Source organism: Procambarus clarkii, chromosome 78, assembly GCF_040958095.1.
Source record: "Procambarus clarkii isolate CNS0578487 chromosome 78, FALCON_Pclarkii_2.0, whole genome shotgun sequence".
NCBI lineage: Eukaryota > Metazoa > Arthropoda > Malacostraca > Decapoda > Cambaridae > Procambarus > Procambarus clarkii.
The window spans coordinates 10,936,266-10,959,977 of record NC_091227.1 but is presented as its reverse complement, the minus strand read 5'-3'; the positions used below and the strand labels follow the sequence as shown (position 1 = coordinate 10,959,977).

The window sequence follows — 23,712 nt, the reverse complement described above, 5'->3', positions numbered from 1 at the left end:
ACTCACCTGGTCTCTCTTGACCATTACTCACCCGGTCTCTCATGACCATTACTCACCTGGCCTCTCATGACCATTACTCACCTTCTGGTCTCTCATTACCATTACTCACCTTCTGGTCTCTCATGACCATTACTCACCTGGTCTCTCATGACCATTACTCACCTGGTCTCTCAAGACCATTACTCACCTGGTCTCTCTTGACCATTACTCACCCGGTCTCTCATGACCATTACTCACCTGGCCTCTCATGACCATTACTCACCTTCTGGTCTCTCATGACCATTACTCACCTGGTCTCTCATGACCATTACTCACCTGGTCTCTCATGACCATTACTCACCTGGTCTCTCATGACCATTACTCACCTGGTCTCTCATGACCATCACTCACCTTCTGGCCTCTCATGACCATTACTCACCTTCTGGTCTCTCATAACCATTACTCACCTTCTGGTCTCTCATGATCATTACTCACCTTCTGGTCTCTCATGATCATTACTCACCTTCTGGCCTCTCATGACCATTACTCACCTTCTGGCCTCTCATGACCATTACTCACCTTCTGGCCTCTCATGATCATTACTCACCTTCTGGTCTCTCATGATCATTACTCACCTTCTTGCCTCTCATGACCATTACTCACCTTCTGGCCTCTCATGACCATTACTCACCTTCTGGTCTCTCATAACCATTACTCACCTTCTGGTCTCTCATGATCATTGCTCACCTTCTGGCCTCTCATGATCATTACTCACCTTCTGGCCTCTCATGACCATTACTCACCTTCTGGTCTCTCATGACCATTACTCACCTTCTGGCCTCTCATGACCATTACTCACCTTCCGACCTCTCATGACCATTACTCACCTGGCCTCTCATGACCATTACTCACCTTCCGACCTCTCATGACCATTACTCACCTGGCCTCTCATGACCATTACTCACCTGGTCTCTCATGACCATTACTCACCTTCAGGTCTTTCATGACCATTACTCACCTTCTGGCCTCTCATGACCATTACTCACCTTCCGACCTCTCATGATCATTACTCACCTGGTCTCACATGACTATTTCTCACCTGGTCTCTCATGACCATTACTCACCAGCTGGTCTCTCATGACCATTACTCACCAGCTGGCCTCTCATGATCATTACTCACCTGGTCTCACATGACTATTTCTCACCTGGTTTCTCATGACCATTACTCACCTTCTGGCCTCTCATGACCATTACTCACCTGGTCTCTCATGACCATTACTCACCTGGTCTCTCATGACCATTACTCACCTTCAGGTCTTTCATGACCATTACTCACCTTCTGGCCTCTCATGACCATTACTCACCTGGTCTCTCATGATCATTTCTCACCTGGTCTCTCATGACCATTACTCACCTTCTGGTCTCTCATGACGATTACTCACCAGCTGGCCTCTCATGACCATTACTCACCTGGCCTCTCATGACCATTACTCACCAGCTGGTCTCTCAAGACCATTACTCATTACTCACCTTCTGGTCTCTCATGACCATTAATCACCTGGCCTCTCATGACCATTACTCACCTGGTCTCATGACCATTACTCACCTGGTCTCATGACCATAGTAGGGTAAATGACGACTTCAACAGTCCCCTCCAATGTGGTGTTGCAATGTTGCGGAGCACGGGGCATACGATGTGACCAAATGTTGCAAATCAGTTGCAAGATGTTATAAAGTTGCAAAGTACAGGTATATACATTTCATACAGGTATCAAAATGTTTCATATTGTGATATTTTCAGCAAGTTTTGTTCCGTGAAAGTTATGTCTTTTCATCCATTGATTTTCACAAACAGGTTTCTTACATATAAGAAGTCTCACTTCGTAGAGAGCAAAGATAAGGGGAATATCAAAATAATTATATAAATATATATATATATATATATATATATATATATATATATATATATATATATATATATATATATATATATATTATTAAATATGACCGAAAAAGTAAGATTAATAATTCTAACACGAATTTTCTCAATCTTTCGTACATTTCTTTTCACTGTTGGAGGTAATTCAAAAATCAATTCTCCAAAATTCATTTTTATTTCTAGTCTGACGCGACATGAGCGCGTTTCGTAAAACTTATTACATTTTCAAAGACTTTAGTTTACAAATACACAACTGAATAGAGCTTAAACATCTCCGATTTTGTTTATATCTACATTTGAGTGAGGTGGATGGGGTGAGGTGGCATTAATAGGGTATTAATTTCATCAACACAAGACAGAACAAGAGGTGGCATTAATAGGGTATTAATTTCATCAACACAAGACAGAACACGAAACAATGGGTATTGAAATGGAAGTGATTGTAGAAAGCCTATTGGTCCATATTTCTTGATGCTTCTATATTGGAGCGGAGTCTTGAGGTGGGTAGAATATAGTTGTGAATTAATTGGCTGTTGATTGCTTGTGTTGACTTCTTAATGTGTAGTGCCTCGCAAACGTCAAGCCGCCTGCTATCGCTGTATCTATCGATGATTTCTGTGTTGTTTACTAGGATTTCTCTGGCGATGGTTTGGTTGTGGGAAGAGATTATATGTTCCTTAATGGAGCCCTGTTGTTTATGCATCGTTAAACGCCTAGAAAGAGATGTTGTTGTCTTGCCTATATACTGGGTTTTTTTGGAGCTTACAGTCCCCAAGAGGGCATTTGAAGGCATAGACGACGTTGGTCTCTTTTAAAGCGTTCTGCTTTGTGTCTGGAGAGTTTCTCATGAGTAGGCTGGCCTCTCATGAGAAACCTGCATTACGACGACCGGAGTAGAGATCTTTGGCAGAAACGTAGGCTTCAGCATTTGAGTAGTTATCAGGAAGAAGTGCACCTGCATATTCATTAACCGGTTCATCACCAATAGGACGGTAATAGAGGGGTCTGGTAACCTTTACTGGAGGTTGTAGCTGAATGGGTTTAGCATCCGGGAAAGCGCCAGAAAGAAGCTGGCAGTCCTTTGAACGGCCATATGCAGCGACCAAGAGATGGCTTCCTGAACCTTGCAGGAATTAACCTCACTGAGGACCAAGTCACTCTCCTAGATCTGGGCATAAACTGTCATGTTATGTCCAGACCGAGTGAGATGGCCCGGAAAGTAGAGTTGGAAATTCTGTTGGACGACATATTCGACCTCGAGACACAAAAGAAGGTCACTTCCAAAGATACCTTACAAGCAGAACTTATTGCAGAAGGAGGAAAGAATCGAGGCAATTACAGAAGCACCATACTGTCCCCCGAGCTCAAAGCGGCAGCTAAAAGCCTTCGTGAGAACAAAGAGATAGTTGTCAGGAGAGGTGACAAGTCGCCAATATATGTCATTCTTAAAAAAGACGAATATCTGGCGAAAATGAACCTCATACTCTCTGACCAAACTAAGTTCCAAAGGGTAACGAAGGACACTATAGCCGAATTGAAAGCAAAGGTCAACAAACTGATCGAAACTGTGAACGCCAAGAAATCCGGACTCCACCTGCCAAAGATCATTGGGGAATATAAACCTGGATATGCGTATGGAAATGTCAAGACACACAAGCCTGGAAACCCACTTCGGCCAATCATTAGCCAGATACCCACACCCACGTACAGACTGGCGAAGCGACTCAACGGCCTGCTGACTCCTTATGTTCCTTGCGCCTTCAGCCTGAAGTCTCCAAAGGAATTTGTTGACTTACTGCGGGGCACACGGGCCACAGGGATAAGAGCCTCGTTGGACGTAGAATCGCTGTTTACCAACGTACTTGTGGACGAGACAATCGGGATGATAGCCGACAGAGTGTATCGTGATCCAGCCTGTACTCCTCTTGACATACCCGAAAATATTCTAAGGAAACTACTCCAAGCTTGTACTAAAGAGGCACCCTTCTTGAGCCCGGATGGGCACATGTATAAGCAAGTAGATGGGGTCGCCATGGGTTCTCCCCTAGGTGTCCTGTTTGCAAACTTCTACATGGGTACCATCGAGCAAAAAGTCTTAGTCGACATGAACTTGAAACCGGCCATATACTGCAGGTATGTTGACGACATTTTTACACAGGTACCTGATGTCAGACATCTGCAGGAGCTGAAGGAGGCATTTGAGCAGAGTTCTGTGCTGCGTTTCACTTACGAGATGGAAAAGGATGGGAAGCTGCCCTTTCTAGATGTAACAGTCATGGAAAAGAGCGGAGGTTTCCACACTGCAGTTTACACTAAGGAAACGAACATAGGAATGTGCCTAAATGCCAACAGCGACTGCCCAGACAGGTACAAGAGGAGTGTTGTTAACGCATATGTCGACCGTGCTCTAAGCCACAGCTCAGAATGGAAGCAAGTCGACGAAGAACTCTGTAGGGTAAGGCAGGTCCTAGTCAACAACGGCTTCTCCAATGGTTTCGTCGAAGACATCATAAGAAGGAAAGTGAAACGCCATGCAACCTCTGAAGAGACAACTAACACAACACCTATACCCCCTATTAGACTATTTTACAGGAACTTCTTTTCCACAGCACATAAAACAGAGGAAAGGGTCCTGAAAGATATTGTTAATAGAAACGTTATCCCTACAGACAAAAATCAGAGGATACAACTGACGATTTACTATAAAACCAGAAAAACGGCCAGCCTACTCATGAGAAACTCTCCAGACACAAAGCAGAACGCTTTAAAAGAGACCAACGTCGTCTATGCCTTCAAATGCCCACTTGGGGACTGTAAGCTCCAAAAAACCCAGTATATAGGCAAGACAACAACATCTCTTTCTAGGCGTTTAACGATGCATAAACAACAGGGCTCCATTAAGGAACATATAATCTCTTCCCACAACCAAACCATCGCCAGAGAAATCCTAGTAAACAACACAGAAATCATCGATAGATACAGCGATAGCAGGCGGCTTGACGTTTGCGAGGCACTACACATTAAGAAGTCAACACCAGCAATCAACAGCCAATTAATGCACAACTATATTCTACCCACCTCAAGACTCCGCTCCAATATAGAAGCATCAAGAAATATGGACCAATAGGCTTTCTACAATCACTTCCATTCAATACCCATTGTTTCGTGTTCTGTCTTGTGTTGATGAATTTAATACCCTATTAATACCACCTCACCCCATCCACCTCACTCAAATGTAGATATAAACAAATCGGAGATGTGTAAGTTCTATTCAGTTGTGTATGTGTAAACTAAAGTCTTTGAAAATGTAATAAGTTTTACGAAACGCGCTCAAGTGCCGCGTCAGACTAGAAATAAAAATGAATTTTGGAGAATTGAATTTTGAATTATCACCAGCAGTGAAAAGAAATGTACGAAAGATTGAGAAAATTCGTGTTAGAATTATTAATCTTACTTTTTCGGTCATATTTAATAATATATATATATAATATATATATAATATATATATATATAATATATATATATATATATATATATATATATATATATTATATATAATATATATATATATATATATATATATATATATATATATATATATATATATATATATGTTATATATAATATATACATATATATATTATTAATTTTTATGTCTATATGCTATAATAAATCATTAATTTGCAACATTTCATTCTTAGACTACAGGTAATGTTGCCTTACATTTGAACCTGATATTTCATCATTTAAGATCACCTCTTTGTCTTGTGTTTACAGTTCAAACACGAGCGTCTCCCGTGAACGTGAGGCTTTTCACCGGCCCCAGCGAGAGTGTCAGCTTAAGTACGCTGGATTCCAACAGGTTGTCTAGTGCTCTGGACAAGGGAGAGAACTCTTTCAATAACATTCAAGAAATCGAGCGGAACCTTATCGAGTAAGGAACTCATTGCACTGTTTAGTTCAGGGTGAGATGAGTAAGTGTAACAGAAGGTAAAGAAAGAAATGAGAGGGAGGCAGAGAGAGAGAGAGAGAGAGAGAGAGAGAGAGAGAGAGAGAGAGAGAGAGAGAGAGAGAGAGAGAGAGAGAGAGAGAGAGAGATAAAGCCACGGAAAACAAAAAAGAGGGAAACATACAAGGTTAGGCAAGTTCTTTATCCTAGTAATAAGCAGGAGACAAAATTTTTGCAACATCTGCGTTATACCGGTGTTATCTATTTTGCTCACGCTGTTTCCTCCTGACCCACACAGCCAGTCGCTGATTCTGCCGCTGCTCACTCCCGCTGGTCAGCATCTGCACTTCTTCACGATCCCCGATGAGGCGAAAGCGATGGACCGTAGGGCCACGGCTATTATCTTCGGATCTACGCAGATACTTGACGAGTATGTATTAATAGGATGCTCCAATTATTTCATGATATATTGCTGAAATTTATTAATTTATTCTTAATCTTATGTGGCATAATTAAAAAATAATATGCATATATATATATATATATATATATATATATATATATATATATATATATATATGTATATATATATATATATATATATATATATATATATATATATATATATATATATATATATATATATATATATATATATATATATATGTCGTACCTAATAGCCAGAACGCACTTCTCAGCCTACTATTCAAGGCCCGATTTGCCTAATAAGCCAAGTTTTCATGAATTAATGTTTTTTCGTCTACCTAACCTACCTAACCTAACCTAACCTAGCTTTTTTTGGCTACCTAACCTAACCTTACCTATAAATATAGGTTAGGTTTGGTTAGGTAGGGTTGGTTAGGTTCGGTCATATATCTACGTTAATTTTAACTCCAATAAAAAAAAATTGACCTCATTCATAGAGAAAAGGGTTGCTTTATCATTTCATAAGAAAAAAATTATAGTAAATATATTAATTCAGGAAAACTTGGCTTATTAGGCAAATCGGGCCTTGAATAGTAGGCTGAGAAGCGAGTTCTGGCTACTAGGTACGACATATATATATATATATATATATATATATATATATATATATATGTTGTAGCTACTAGCCAGAACGCAGTTCTTGGCTTACTATACAAGACCCGATTTGCCTAATAAGCCAAATTTTCCTGAATATCAATATTTTTCTATTTTATTTCTTATAAAATGATAAATCTATATATTTCATTATGTATGAGTTAATTTTTTTATTTGAGTTAAAACTAACGTAGATATATGACTGAACCTAACCAACCATACTTAACCTAACCTAACCTAACCTAACCTAACCTAACCTAACCTAACCTAACCTAACCTAAACTAAGATAACTAATTAAATAATTTATGTTCTTAATATAATGTAAGAATATTATTTAAAATAAATTAATTGGAAACAATTGATTGAAAATCAAAAAATCACTCGGCCTATTAGGCAAATCTGGCCTTGCACTGTAGGCCGAGAAATACGTTCTGGCTACTAGGTACGACATATATATATATATATATATATATATATATATATATATATATATATATATATATATATATATATATATATATATATATATATATATTTATATATATATATATATATATATATATATATATATATATATATATATATATATATATATATTGTTGAATATGACCGAAAAGGTAAGATTAATAATTCTAACACGAATTTTCTCAATATTTCTTAAGTTTTTCTTCACTGTCGGTGGTAATAAAAATATGAATTCTCCAAAATTCATTTTTAATTGTCTGACGCCTGAACGCATTTCATAATGCTTATTGCAGTTTCAAAGACTTAATTTACACACAGATTCATCGAACTTATACTCATTTTGGGGGAGGTTATATGGTACTAAGTTTTGGATGAGGTGAATAAACTTATGACAAACTCACAACAGAACACGGAACAATGGATATAAATTGGATATGAGAATTCCATGGCGAGAATTGCTATACTTCCTCTTGTTGCTTCCATATTGGTTCGGGGTCTTAAAATTGGTAGAATATAGTTGTGCATTAATGGGCTGTTGATTGCTGGTGTTGAATTTTTTATGTGTAGTGCCTCACTGATGTCGAGCCGCCTGCTATCACTGTACTTATCGATGATCTCTGTGTTGTTCGTTAAGATTTCTCTGGCACTACACATCAAAAAGTCAACACCAGCAATCAACAGCCAATTAATGCACAACTATATTCTACCCACTTTAAAATGTAATAAGCATTACGAAACGCGTTCAGGCGTCAGACAATTAAAAAAGGAATTTTGGAGAATTTATATTTTTATACCACCGACAGTGAAGAAAAACATAAGAAATATTGAGAAAATTCGTGTTAGAATTATTAATCTTACCTTTTCGGTCATATACAACAACATATGTTTACAAGAAAGACTGCTACTAAAATATACTAATATTAAAACGCACGACCCAGCAGCAAGAAACCTAGCCTCCACGATAAAAAATCGCCAACATTTGATTCGACATCAGATACTCAAGGCAGAGAATGAGATCAAAGACACCAAAACGCAACTACTCCACGCTACAAACCAATGGAGAAACAGCAACATCGACGAAGACCTCCGTACTCGCATCGACCATCACCTCGACACCCTCACAGATCAACATCACCACAGCACCGAAACCAGGATCATCAAGTAACTGACAACACTATTTGGAGGACCCATGGCGATTCCACGACCTTCTTAAACCAAAAAGATGGCTTCTTAAACCTTGCTGGAATCAACCTCACTGAGGACCAAATCACTCTCTTAAATCTGGGCATAAACTGTCACGTTATGTCCAGACCAAGTGAGATGGCCTGGAAAGTGGAGTTGGAGATCCTATTGGATGACATAGTCGACCTCGACAAGCAAAAGAAGGTTACCACTAAAGACACCTTGCAAGCAGAGCTTATTGCAGAAGGAGGAAAGATTCGAGGTAACTACAGAAGCACCATACTGTTCCCCGAGCACAAAGCGACAGCTAAGAGCCTTCGTGAGAACAAGGAGATAGTCGTCAGGAGAGGTGACAAGTCGCCAATAAACGATATTCTTAGAAAAGACGAATATCTGGCATAAATGAACTTCATACTCTCCGACCAAACCAAATTCCAAAGGGTAGCGAAGGACACTACAGCCGAATTGAAAACGAAGGTAAACAGATTGATCGAAACTGTGAATGCCAAGAAATCCTGACTCCACCTGCCAAAAGTCGTTGGGGAATACAAACCTGGGTATGCCTATGGAAATGTCAAGACCCACAAGCCTGGAAACCCACTTCGGCCAATCATCAGCCAGATACCCACACCCACATACAGACTGGCTAAACGACTCAACGGGTTGCTGACTCCTTACGTATCTTGTGCTTTCAGCCTAAAGTCTCCCAAGGAATTTGTTGACCTACTGCGGGGAGCGCAGGCCACGGGGATAAGAGCCTCGTTGGATGTAGAGTCACTATTTACCAACGTAACAATCGGGATGATAGCAGACAGCGTGTATCATGACCCAGCTTGCACTCCTCTTGACATGCCAGAAAATACACTGAGGAAACTACTCCAAGCCTGCACTAAAGAGGCACCCTTCTTGAGCCCAGATTGGCACATGTATAATCAAGTAGATGGGGTCGCCATGGCTTCTCCCCTAGGTGTCCTGTTTGCGAACTTCTACATGGGCACCATCGAACAGAGGGTCTTAGTTGACATGGGCTTGAAACCCGCCATATACTGCAGGTATGTTGACGACATTTTTACACAGGTACCTGATGCCAGATGTCTGCAGCAGCTGAAGGAGGCATTTGAGCAGAATTCTGTGTTGAGTTTCACTTATGAGATGGAGAATAATGGGAAGCTGCCCTTTCTGGATGTAACAGTCATGGAAAAGAGCGGAGGCTTCCACAATGCAGTCTACACTAAGGAAACCAACATAGGAATGTGCCTCAATGCCAACAGTGACTGCCCAGACAGGTACAACAGGAGTGTTGTCAACGCTTACGTCGACCGTGCTCTCAGCCACAGCTCATATTGGAAGCAAGTCGATGAAGAACTCTGTAGGGTAAGGCAGGTCCTAGTGAACAACGGCTTCTCTAACGGTTTCGTTGAAGATATCATAAAATAGAAAGGTGAAACGCAAAAAAGGTGTTGACTGTTCATGCAACCTCTGAAGAGTCAACCAACACAACACTTGTACCCCCTATTAGACTATTTTACGGGAACTTCTTTTCGACGGCTCATAAAACAGAGGAAAGGGTCCTGAAAGATATTGTTGATAGGAACGTTATCCCTACAGACAAAAATCAGAAAATACAATTCACAATTTATTATAAAACCAAAAAAAGGCCAATCTACTCATGGAAAAACTCTCCAGATACCAAGCAGAAACGCTTTAATGGAGATCAACGTCGTCTATGCCTTTAAATGCCCTCTTGGGGACTGTAAGTCCCAAAGAACTCAGTATATAGGCAAGACAACAACGTCTCTTTCCAGGCGATTCACAATGCATAAGCAACAGGGCTCCATAACGGAACACATAATCTCTTCTCACAAACCAGACCATCACCAGAGAAATCTTAACAAACAACACAGAAATCATCGATAGATACAGTGATAGCAGGCGGCTTGACATCAACGAGGCACTACACATCAAAAAGTCAACACCAGCAATCAACAGCCAATTAATGCAAAACTATATTCTACCCACTTCAAGACCCTAAACCTGTATGGAAGCAACAAGAGAAAGTATGGGTCAATAGGCCTTCTGCAGTTCTCATAGCCAATTTATACCCATTGTTCCATGTTCTGTCTTATGTTTGTCATAAGTTTGTTCACCTCATCCAAAACTTTGTACCATATCACCTCACCCAAAATGAGTATAAGTTCGATGAATCTGTGTGTAAATTAAGTCTTTGAAAATGTAATAAGCATTACGAAATGCGTTCAGGTGTCAGACAATTAAAAATGAATTTTGGAGAATTGATATTTTTATTACCACCGACAGTGAAGAGAAACATAAGAAATATTAAGAAAATTCGTGCTAGAATTATTAATCTTACCTTTTCGGTCATATTCAACAACATATATTTACAAGAAAGACTGCTACCAAAATATACTAATATATATATATATATATATATATATATATATATATATATATATATATATATATATATATATATATATATATATATATATATATATATTATATATATATATATATATATAATGTCGTACCTAGTAGCCAGAAAGCAGTACTCAGGCTATTATGCAAGGCCCGATTTGCCTAATTAGCCAAGTTTTCTTTAATATATATATATTTTTCTAAATTTGTTCTTGTTAAATGATAAAGCTATCCATTTCATTATGCATGAGTATTTTGTTAAATTTGAGTTAAAACTAATGTAGATATATGACCGATCCTAACCAAGCTTACCTAACCTAACCTACCTTAACCTAACCTAACCTAACCTACCTTAACCTAACCTAACCTAACCTACCTTAACCTAACCTAAACTAACATAACTAAGTCAATAATTTATGTTCTAAATGTAATATAATAATAATAATTCAGATATAACAATTGTAACCAATTTGTTGAAAATAAAGAAAATCACTCGGCCTATTAGGCATATCGAACCTTGCATACTTGGCAGAGAAGTGCATTCTGGTTACAAGATACGACATTATATATATATATATATATATATATATATATATATATATATATATATATATATATAAACACTTTTAAGCTTAAATATGAATAGAGGACTGTTAAAATATTATTATAATATTTGGTTAGCACTTTTCTTGTAGATATATGATACTAAAGATGACAAAGAATGAGCACATTAATTCTACATTATCTACGACGAATATTTTTTTTTATATTTCTTATGTTCTTTAATTGAGAAGGAAGTTGAAAAATAATTTCAGAGATTCATTTTACAATTTTATTACGGCTTGCTGCGTTTTGTTGATCCGGTCAACATTTTTAGAGGCAGAGTAAAGGTGAATGTAATTCAGAGTAAGGGGAAGGTATAGCCTGGTCCACTACGCCTCTCGTCAGCCTCCTTACTGCCTCTGTTCTTGTGGTGGCTGGAGCAGTCTGCTGGATGCTTCGTCTTGGTCTTAAACATGGTACAATCTAACTGCTAGAATGTAAAACAGAATTAATTGTTGGTTGGCGTTTTATATGTAGTGCTTAGCCGATGTCTAGACTTCTATTGGCGTCGTATCTGTCGATAACCGCCAGATATGACATTATACATATGAGGGTACATGACTGTGACCACTAATTGTTGCTGTCTTCCCAGCTTTGACTTAACACCGCGACAGGCAGGCTTTGGTCTGAGGAACTTGGCTGTGAGCAACACAGATATGAGAGACTTGTGCCCACAGAACCCGACCTGCACCCCCAACAGCAAGTACCGTACTGCTGATGGCTCGTGCAACAACCTGGCGAACCCAACCTGGGGCATGAGCAACACTCCCACTCAGAGGATCTTACCACCAACTTACGACGATGGTCAGTGGTGTTAGATATTTGCTGTCCTTCTTACTGGCGATATTTAGGTCAATGAGAAACATTGATAGGAATATGTCATGTTTTCTTCAGTTGTGTTCAGTCTGTTCATTGTTAACGTTGTTCTCTGCAGGTGTTTACGCGCCTCGCACCAGAGCAGTCGACGGCTCGCCTCTCCCCAACGTTCGTCAAATTAGCAGCAACGTTTTTGTAGATGTTAATCGGCCAGATGAGGCTCACACCTTAACATTAATGCAGTGGGGACAGTTCCTCGACCACGATTTTGCTCATGTACCTTTCCCTACAATGGGTAAGATAAATATCCAGATATTAATTGTTGCAGTGCTCAAGGAAATGCAATATACACTGTCATATTAGATGCTAACATTACGTACATTGTAATACTGTTAAACGACGAGTCATCCCTATTAATTTGCTTACTTTGAAACTAAATATGCTGGTCGACAATTTCAGAAAATGGAATGGGTATTCAGTGTTGTCCAAATGGAACAATGGCACCCACTCTTCATCCTCGGTGTTTCCCCATCGACACCACAGGCGACCCGTTCTACGGCCCTCGAGGCAGCAGGTGCATGAACTTCATCAGGAGTATGTTGGCTGTCGGTCCCGGCCCCGCCTGTAACTTCGGCTACGCTCAGCAGGTGGGTGGTGTGTCTCATGGATCGTTACCTCTCGCTACAGTCTCTTTGATCAACTCTTGGGTTTGTGTTGTCCTGAAGCAATAACTCTCAGCTCTCTTCAATATTAGACCATTTATGTAACGGAAACAAAAAATTGTGTGACAGACGCTAAAGTAGATTCGTGAATTCATGGCCAGATTACTTACTGTTGTGTGTGGGATTTTCTCCCTTCTACCGTGCCACTGTCCACTTAAGGGGGATACCTCAGTCACTTATGGAGAGAGTCCCTCACTCAGCCTTGTGCCCCGTAAGGAGTGAGGTAACACTGGTAGCTCCCAGGTCTCCAATTTCTTCACGAACCGGGCACTGACGCGGGCTCCTTGTTGCCAATTAACCGACCACAAAAGTCTGTAGCATAAGCTCACCAATCTGGCTATTAATTCACTTACCGTCAGATAATTTATATTAACGCAGTGGTGAATAGTCTCAGCACAAGCCAGTACAAACACAGCCTCAGGCAAAGAATATAGAGGGTGAAGATGGGAATAAATCAAAACTCAATGTGTAGAAGTATATATACATTTACTGAAAATAATGGTACACTGGCTTATAGCCAAATAATAGAATAACTGTCAATATGTTGCAACACTCTGCTGTGGAATTCGATGACAGTTTGGCAACACCGTTCAACAAATATTGCAAGACTTCATTTGGCTTTTACTCTACACAGTATTCTCCAGCAATTAAAATGTTACTTTAATCTCACTCATATAGCAGTTGTCTTGATCTCCTATGAAATAACACAATTATTTTTGATGAAGCAAATACTAGTGAACCACCAAATTTACACATAATCTTAAATGTCTTAATATGCTCTCTCGCCTCAAGAAAATCCCCCCGCATTCATAGCACAATTTATATCAACATTCAATCAAACAAGAGAATGGTGGAGGGAATTTGTTCTGCCATTTTCATTACCAATGAATGTCTGCTTTAGTCTTAGCAGCTTGTTGAGGAGCGAAGATGGCTCGCCAGGTTGTCTACTTGGTTCCTTAAGAAGTCCTCCCTCTATTCTTCCTCTATAAAACATCAGTTGATCTCTTCGCTCTCCTGTTCGACATAACGGTTGATGACTGACTTTTCCTGAAGGTCCCCACTGGTATTTTTTTTTAATATTTTATTTAAATTAATTCAATATTCCGTTTTAACTATAAATTTAACTTAATTTCTTTAATTATTTTATGGAAAGTAGTGGACTGTATTTAAATGAATTCTCCCAAATAATCCCACACAACATTGGGGAGTTTATTATTTTGTTCTACTAAACTAGAGTTAATCAGTTAGTAGAATATTTATATAAATGATTAAACTATAGATTCAATTTTATTTGGATTATTTAAGAATGGAACAGCTTAGTGGTCTTAGTAGAATGTGGTCCTGGTCAACAGGCACTAGACACGTACGATTTGCATGGGCCCGGTCTCTCGTCGTCAGTGAGGCTTACAGCGTCATCTTGTGTGGCTTGATGTACTAGTTTACTTGATGCTGCTAATATCTCGTTCAGTTCCGAATTCAACCTACTAGGATGTTACATTATAGCAAATGCAAACCAACATCATTAGAGTAGATATCACACGGAATATATTTTTAATTATGATGGACTCCTACCTGTTCCAGGTTCGTTGTACTGCTACATAACCTGTTAAACAGCAACTATATACTACATGACCATATTATACTAAGAGTGTGTTATACTAGATATACAGCACTTCCCAATAATATAGCGAGGTTATTATGGGGAATAGCTGTGGAATATCCCAAAATACGAGAATTGTCTCATTGGACATTGAGACTCATGGGAGGTGTCCGTAACATTTAAGTGGCGTCTCTTCTTCGCCCTGCTCTCGTTTTCATTTCACAAGATACAGAAATTTTAGGAAGGAGCGTGTATTAACATATAATTAGATTTAATACAATTTATGGATAATTTATTGTTTTGTCTTATAGTGGATTCAGTCCTCAGACTAAACGCTTGAATAGTATAAGGAGAGAGAGATAAAGAGTTACGACACATTATTCCAGGAGTGCACTCTGGGCTGCCGTGGGGTACGGTTGTTTCGTCCGGCCCTTACAGTTGTTGTCAACTCGGCGTGGTGTGTAAGTCTGGGTGTAGCTGCTGACGTGGCTTGCATGCCGTGTTTTTCCTGAGGGGCCCCTGGGGTCGTGACGGTCTGCAGAATGGGGGGGGGTGCCTGTGCCCTTGTCGTCAGGCAGGACTCGATTGACCTAGAGTTTTCGGGAATGCTTCCTACGAGGCGGTGGAGGTGGTGTTACTCGACATGTTACATGTTCCTGTGGAGGCTGTGTGTGGTGTGCAGTTGCTTGCTTGGAGGCGGGCGATTGTAAAGTTTGGCTCCTCTGAGATTTACCGGGATCTCGTCGCGTGCTATGATGGGCGGTCTTTCACTCTTCCTGGTGATAGTGGGTCAGTGATCCTCTCCGATCATTGTCATACGACGACGTATGTGGCGGTGCATGGGACGCCCTTCGAGTTTCCTGAGGACCTTCTACGTAGGTACTTTTCCCGTTTTGGGCGGGTCCTTTGTATGATGATGAACGCTTTACCCACCAGGAGATGGAAGGGGGTCCCGTGTGGGACCCGCACTCTCGCCATGGGCCTCAGGGATCCTATACCGTCCTCCATCATGCTGTTGGGGTTCCCTATTCGTGTGTTTCACGCAGGCCAGCCTCGGACGTTTCAGGTGTGGCCTACCGGGCCACCAGACTGCCGGGTGTAAGGAGTGCCGGGTCGCTCCTATTAACCTCTTCCGGTAGGAGGCTTTTTCCCCATTGTCTGCCCCGACCCTGTCTCCAAGTGCTGGTATGTGTGTTGCTTTTCTGCCGGCTGATGTCCTGGTGTTGGATCCTGCGGCTTGCCTGGGTGCGGTTGTGGGTGGTGGTGTAGGTGTTGACGGTGGGGGGGGGGGGTTAAGGCAGCCCTGCCCCCGCCGTCGGCTTTCCCGCCTGAGCGGCCCTTTCCCCAGACGCCCCAAGCTGCCCCATCTTGGCTGCCCCTGCCTGTTCCGTCCCTGGATATGGTGTCTCCTGTCACTCTGGATGTCTGTGAGGGGCTGTCTCCTGTGGTGTGTGGTCTGGTGCCCCCAGCTGTGGAAGTTGCAGTTGTCCGGAGCCGTGTTTTGAAGGCATGCCAGTTGGATAGTTCTGTTGTGATGTAGGATTTTGGAGGTGATAGCTCGGACGAACGGCAGCCTGTCTCCAAGCGCTCAAGGTGGTCCCCAGTGTGTCTCCCCTTCACGGTGTGTCTTGGGTGAAAGTGGGGGAGTATGGTGCTCCGGCGTCTCACAGTGTTGTTGGGGAGCTCTATGCTACCTCTGGTGTCGCCCCCTGCGGCTCCTGCTGTTGGCTTCCCACAGTGGGAGGTTGCCCCTGATGATCGGGACCTCGTCATGGTGCTGAGGAAGGCGGGGGCCCTGGCGCACCTGCGTCGTCTGTGGGTCCTCCCAGTGCGAACGCCAGTGAGAAGCCCAGTAAGAAGTCCAGTGAGAAGCCCAGTGCAAAACACCCTAGAGTGGAACCCACTCTCTGTGGTCACAGCCTCCGAGGAGGTGGTCTATGGGGTCGCAGTCGTTGGAACTCACTTTGGATGACCAGGTGCGTCCGATCCTATGGTGCTTTTCTACCATTTGGGTGCTGCGGGCAAAGGGGTTTATTTATATGGTGCTGGATTTGATGCCTCGGCCTTGTGTGTCTCCTGGTCGACTGGTGCCCGATGACGAAATGTTGATTTGGGAGGCTTACTGCTTGCGCTTTTCGGCGCAAGAGTTCCCGGATAAATATGCATAGTACTTGTGCTTGATTTGTGTACTTCTTGTATTTTTGTATTTGTTTAGATTTTTTATTGTTCTGTTGTTTTCACTTTTATGTTATATTGTTCTGTGCACCATGGTATCTGTGTTATTGTTATTTTGTGTTCTTGTTATTCTGTGTTTTTCTGTGAGATGTTACTGTGTATGTTCTATGTTGCATTTCTGTATTATGGTTTTTATTCCTGTGTGGTATAGAGATTATGCTCGGGTTTTTATGCTTCGGTACATTTTATGCTGTATTTACTTTGTTTTACAAATAAAAAGATTTCGTTTTCTTTCGTGATATTGAGAGAATTTATTACATCCCCCCTTTTAGAGGGAACTTTTACTTTAAAATCAAAAATTAAATCAAGAAATCATAATTTCTATGATTTAATACAGCAACAGAAATAAAATTTCTTGCTGCACATTTAGTTTGTTAATATTAAGTAAATAAGTGTGGGAAGTTTTCCCACATAATTTTGGGGGGAGAAACACGGGTCGGAGTTCACTGTTCAGTACTGGCCGAGCACTTCATTACTCCTTGTCAGAATTATTAAAATATGGGTTTAGTTTCAGTTTGCACTTCCATGCAGTAGTTCATACAGGACGGATGTTCCATACTGGAGTTGCAGGTTGTGGAGGTCTCTGGTCGATTTTCATCTCACGCTAACTCCAATGGTATTAGTTTTTCTAGTGTATTGAGGCTATTGGTGCTTTTGCACTTCACTTTCACTATCCTCAAGACAATCAAGCTGTCTGTGTTAACAGAAACAATGCAACCTTGCAGCCACTCTGAGCGTGGACCGTCGCGCCCCACCAGTACCACATCACCAGGGTTTAATTTAATTCTATTATAAGGGTCGTTTGCCCCATAGTGATACTCATGAAGAGCAGTTAAATATTCTTAGTCCAAACTTCGTGCCACTGACTGATTACTTTGGACAGGTGTTTATAACTCTGAACTTTGTCGCGATCCTCGTTGAATGAAAGATTACTAGGTTCCTTATCAGTGAGGGATGCAATAGGGATGAGAGGTCCTCCATACATCACATGAGATGGACTTAGTGGCTCATGTTGAGAGATATCGTCAGAGGTCGTTATTGACTCGATACTCAATTTCCGTTACAACGGTTTGGAGCTATTGGAGATCGAATTTGTGGCAGTGCAGGGTTTCCCCTTAGAGAGCGTTTCACCGTCCCCACCATCCCCTCGTAGAAGCCCCCGTGTCGAGGTGCTCTGTGTGGTATAAATTTCTAGTAGCACTGCCTTTGGTTCAGGGCAGTGTGAACAACTGGATTATCCCAGACGTTCCTCAAGCAAGATTCACCAGCCACCAAGATGCACCCGTTGTCTGAGATCATCAACTTGGGGCAAGATCTGCATGCAGCAAACCTGCGGAAGGCCTGGATGAATGATTCTACACTCATGTCAGGAGTCACCTCTAGGTTAACTCCCAGAGTTGTGGCACAAGTGAAAAGATAGATGTATGCCTTCACAGGGTTTTTGTCCCTGGTGCCTGGTTTTTGTTCCATCATTTTAAATTATGATGGACGCTTACCCGTTCTGGATTTGTTGTCCTGCTTCATAACAAGTAAAACACTAACTATATAAACATGACCATATTATTCTTAGATTGTGTTATACTGGATACACGACACGTCCCAATAATTTAGCGAGGTAGCTGTGGATAATAGCTGCAGAATATCCTAAAATGTGAGAATTGTTGCCGTGGACAACGAGACTCGCGGAAGGTGTCCATAACATTTGAATGGCGTCTCTCCTTCATCCTGTTCTCTTTTTCATTTCACGAGACACAGGAATTTTTGAAAAGAGCGTGTATTAATTTGTAATTGGATTTATTATGAATATGAATAATTATTTATTTTGTTTTATAGTGGATTCAGTCCTCAGATTGAATGTTTGAATATTACAAGGAGATTGATAAAGAACTACGACGCTCAATTGCTGATGTGACATTTCGTTTTCTCTTGCGATGATGAGAGAATTGATTACGTCACCCTTTTAGAAGAAACTTTTATTTTAAATTAATTTCTATGATTTAATACAGTAAAAATATTTAATTTCTTGCTGCACATTTAGTTAGTTTATAAAGTAAATAAGAGTGGGAAGTTTTCTCACAGTATTCTTCTATGTAACAGCTGATAGCTGATCTACCCTGAAGGTTACCACTGGCACTCCTCTTCTAGTCGAGTATATGGGAGTACAGTGAATATCTCCCAGACTTCCATCGATCTCCCTCATTGATCACTGGTCCTCTCCTTCCATGTAGAAGTGATGGGACTCGGAAGTTGTTTAATCCAGGGCTGCTCAGCTGCCGAGACATGCTGACCAAGACTGTCCCCTATTGTTTTCCACAGTATCCACACCTGGAGTGGCCTGCGGATTGATACTCGATCCCCAGTACTGCCTCTCGAGACACTTAGGCATACACCGATGTTACATAGCCTCTTGGGGCTTTCTGTGGCTTTCCAACCGATAATTTCCTCCCTCACTGCAGAGAACACTAATTACAGTATATTTTCATATTTGTAAAATTCACTTAGTTAATAGCACCCTTCGATGAAACGTTTCTAAACTGACATGATCTTTTTTATGGTAATAGGTACAATGAATATTTTGGCACTGATCTGAAATATCTATCCCAAATAGCTGAACCAGATAACACATTGGATAGATGCCTCCAATGTGTATGGGTCCACCCCCAACCAGCAGCGGGCCATCAGATCGTTCAGGAACGGTCTCCTTCTAACCTCCGGGAACAACCTCCTGCCCATTAACCCCAACCAGAACACCTCGATCGTTTGTCGGGCAGAGGAGCGTGGCGCCCTTTGCTACCTGGCAGGTACGTTGATTTTGTTGGTGTAATGACATCGTGTTAGTGTTGAGGTGGTGTGAGTTGTAGTGAGAACAGTGTTGACAACGGTGTAGTGAAAACAGTGCTGACAATGCTGAAGAGAGAGAAAATGCTGACAACGATGTTGAGAGAACAGTTTGGAGGGAAATACTTGTGGGAGGAAATTTATTTTATTTCATTTTCTTATAAATGATTTATAAAGAAACTGTCAACATAAAGATTGCCATTAATTTCGGCTTTATAGGAGCTTCTTGATTTTTTTAAATGCATATCTAAAATGGCTTGAAGAAGAAATGGTAAAGAAGTTGCTGCAACAATACCGATGGAAATCTATATGTAACTAACTAGTTGTTGAGATCCTAGGATTCTTTATCCAAAGGATTTAATATAGTTTGTATCCTCCACTTGGAGGTCAGAAGGAATGCCTTACTGATTTCAGCCATATGTGCATAAACTCATTTGCGGAATTTCAATAGCATTACATACAGCCTTTGGGTTAGGTTTGGGCCAATTTGTAGTCATTTTAACAAGACACTATTTGGTTTTCCATTTGCACTGTAGTTAAAGACTGTCCTTAGTGATGCAGTATCGGAGGCTTTCAATACTGTATGGTAGGGCAAATAGTGTCCTCCTTAGTGTTGTCATTTTGCATTACTTCAATGAATATATTATTGATTTGTTGTTGCAGGATTTCATGGTAAAGTATATAAAGTATTTCATCTGGTCTCCAAATGTGGAGACCAGATGCTCGGGGCTAGCCTTATCCAACTTTCCATGGGAAGAAATGATTATTACAAGGCTAGAAATTCAATACTGACAATGCTATTCTTAATTACAGAATAAACTTTTTATATTTGTATATAGAGTTAGCACTGTTTATCTCTTGATGAGCAGTTTGTGATGTTTATCTTTTCTATCTATATTTACAAGACAAAATGGCTGCCTATTTGTCTTAGATTGCCAGCCAAACACTTGGGACTAGTCTTACCCAAATTTGCAGGGTAACTAATGAGGGGTATGTGACAAACATGAAAGGATTGGGTTTGGCCCTATTACTCTCATTAAAAGGAGATCGGCGTCCATGATGACACTAAATCGGTAGAAGTGGGCTGGCCTAGTCCATATAATTGTTTTTTTTTTTTTTGGTGCTTTGGTTGATCCAGACACCAGGTAGCACAGGGTCGATCCAGACACCAGGTAGCACAGGGTCGATCCAGACACCGGTGTCAGCAGTCTGAGCTCAGCCCAAGAGCTTTGACTTCATCAGTGAACAAGTTTAAGGTTGTTGCCCAACAATAATCACAATTAGTGTGTTAATTAGAACATGGCTTTAGTCACACAATGGGAAGGAAATGAAGCCCTTAAACAATAACAGTGCCAAGTTAGCATTAACAACAAGTAAATTATTCATTAGCAACAACACACAATAACAGAACCAAGTTAGTTTAAGAAGCAAGTGTCTTGGTCATCAACCATAAGATGTTAAGATCTCTCTTCATTAGTGAAGAACTTCCAATAGGTAACTGTTGCAATCAACAGTGCGTATGAGTTGTCCTTGATCATATTATCTGATAATAAGCTGCAAATACTACAACATTACTTTACAATTTGAATTATGAGTATTATAAAACAAGCTGTTCATTATATAATACAGTATCTCTGCATCAATTCAGGTGACTCACGAGCGAACCAACACCCTCACATCACTGCTATACAAATTCTGTTCTTGAGGGAACACAACCGCGTGGCGAGGGAGCTCCAGGCCCTCAACCCCCAGTGGTCGGACGAGGCCGTCTTCCAGGAGACCCGCAGGATCGTCGCTGCCATCATCCAGCACATTACCTACAACGAGTTTCTTCCCATTGTCTTGGGTGAGTGGTTGTAGCTGTACTCGCCTAGTTGTACACACCTAGTTGTGCTTGTGGGGGTTGAACTTTGACTCTTTGGTCCCGTCTCTCACCTCTCAACTGTCAATCAATTTGTATAAAGATTCTGCAGCCTATTGGGCTCTATCAAATCTACATTTGAAACTGTATATGGAGTCAGCCTCCACCACATCACTGCCTAATGCATTTTATTTGTTAACTAGTCTGACACTGAAAATATATATTTCTAATGTCTCTGTGGCTCATTTGGGTACTAAGTTTCCACTTGCTCCTGTATCCTTTCCTCGTAGCTCATACCTCTCACTTCTGGGACTAGTCTGGTGACATACACCCATGTCACCCATGAATATAACCATGCTCAATCAGTTTTTATCTTTGTTGTACTGGCCAATCCGGAAAACCTTCTCCGTGCATTCCTCAGCCCCTTCCATTTGATTCTCTTTCAGGATCCCTGACACTGCAGCTTTGTCCTTAGTCCTCCACTCTTCCTGCCTAGAACTTTCTTGTTCCTTAATACCTAACACGACTACAGCTCTTCTTCTTTCCATTAGCTGACTTATGCATCTTGCTGCCTCCCAGGAAGAAAGTAAGTAATTATCAATAGAAGGCACCAAACCGGGAAGGCTATGTAGCACCATCAAACGTGCGGAATAATCAGAGGGCGCTAAATATCACCAAGGATGCCAATACGAGAACAGGAACGCATAAGATGAACAATATAAAAAGTGTCCGATTCACCAAGAATTCTATCGAGGGACAAGCGACCACGAGGGACGGTCGGAAAGCCAGACACACACTCGTCCTGAAAGTCAGGACATTCAACAAGGATATGCACGACCGTAAGAGGGACAGTGTAATCTGGACAATGAGGAGCAGGGCGGCGCTCCTTTAAGTGACCGTGAGTTAAGCGTGTATGGCCAATACGCTATCACGCCAGAGCCGTTTCCCATCGCCGGTTACAGTGGTAGGAGGAAGGCCATAAGGACACACTACTCTTAAGAGTATACAGTTTGTTAACAGTTTGTTTCTTAACAGAAGACCAACAATCATGTCAGTGGGTAAGGATAGAGAAATGAATAACTGGGTAAAAGTCGGAATAAGGAATACCTTTACGGGAGATGGGACAAGAGCGGACAACTTCTCTAGTGGCAGCTTCCCTAGCGACAGCGTCCGCACACTCATTTAAAGAGACACCAATATGGCTGGAAACCCAGCAAAACTCAACTGACTTAAATTTACTGGAAATAAGAACCAGCCAATGTTGAATCTCGACGACCACTGGATGGACCAGATTAAAGAACCCAAGAGCCATGAGGGCACTACGAGAGTCAACGACAACTACAAAGGACGATTGACAACGAGAAATCAGGAGACGAAGAGTATAGAAAATAGCATAAAGTTCTGCTGTGAAGATGCTAGTCTCTGGAGGAAGGCGACACATATAAGTGCGGTCAGGAAAAACAACAGAATATCCTTCACCGTCCACAGACTAAGACCCATCGGTGAAGATGGAAATGGAGCGGGAGTACGAAGAAAAGTGCGTTTCAGAACCGCAGGAGGGGTAAAAGCTTTAGTGATGCGGGTCAAGGATATACAAAACTTCGGAATGGGGACTCTCCACAGGGGCAAGGAAGGAACAATACGAGGAGAAATATTACTTATTATACGAACTGAAAGAGAATCCTGTAAGCGAGATAACTGGAAAGAAAGATGGAGGTGGTGAAGAGGAACAGGAACCACAGGAGGGGTAAAAATTTAAAGCACGACAGAGGTGAGAGGAAGGATGTTGCAAGGACCGCGCAAGATAGTGAAGACAGTAGCGATCATGGCGGTCCTGGAGAGATAGGAAGCCAGTGTCAACATACAAGCTGAGGGCGGGAGTCAAACAAAAGGCACCAGAACTGAAGCGCAACCCAGTATGGTGCAAAACATCAAGACGGCGAAGAGTAGGAGAAGCAGACGAGTAAGCAGGGCAACCATAATCGAGTTTAGACAGGACGAGAGAG

At 41.2% G+C, this 23,712-nt stretch overlaps 1 protein-coding gene across 3 annotated transcripts in view; it reads left to right on the top strand.

Annotated features, from left to right (window-relative positions):
- The window catches only part of LOC123746142 (salivary peroxidase/catechol oxidase), an 83,300-nt gene that overhangs the window by 37,819 nt on the left and 21,769 nt on the right, over positions 1–23,712 (top strand). For all 3 annotated transcript variants that reach the window (XM_045727440.2, XM_045727439.2, XM_069314063.1), the window contains exons 5-11: positions 5,696–5,852; positions 6,166–6,297; positions 12,227–12,438; positions 12,569–12,745; positions 12,910–13,097; positions 19,616–19,808; positions 21,494–21,691. In XM_045727440.2, coding sequence (XP_045583396.2) covers positions 5,696–5,852; positions 6,166–6,297; positions 12,227–12,438; positions 12,569–12,745; positions 12,910–13,097; positions 19,616–19,808; positions 21,494–21,691 — 1,257 coding nt within the window. The remainder of the gene's footprint in view (positions 1–5,695; positions 5,853–6,165; positions 6,298–12,226; positions 12,439–12,568; positions 12,746–12,909; positions 13,098–19,615; positions 19,809–21,493; positions 21,692–23,712) is intronic.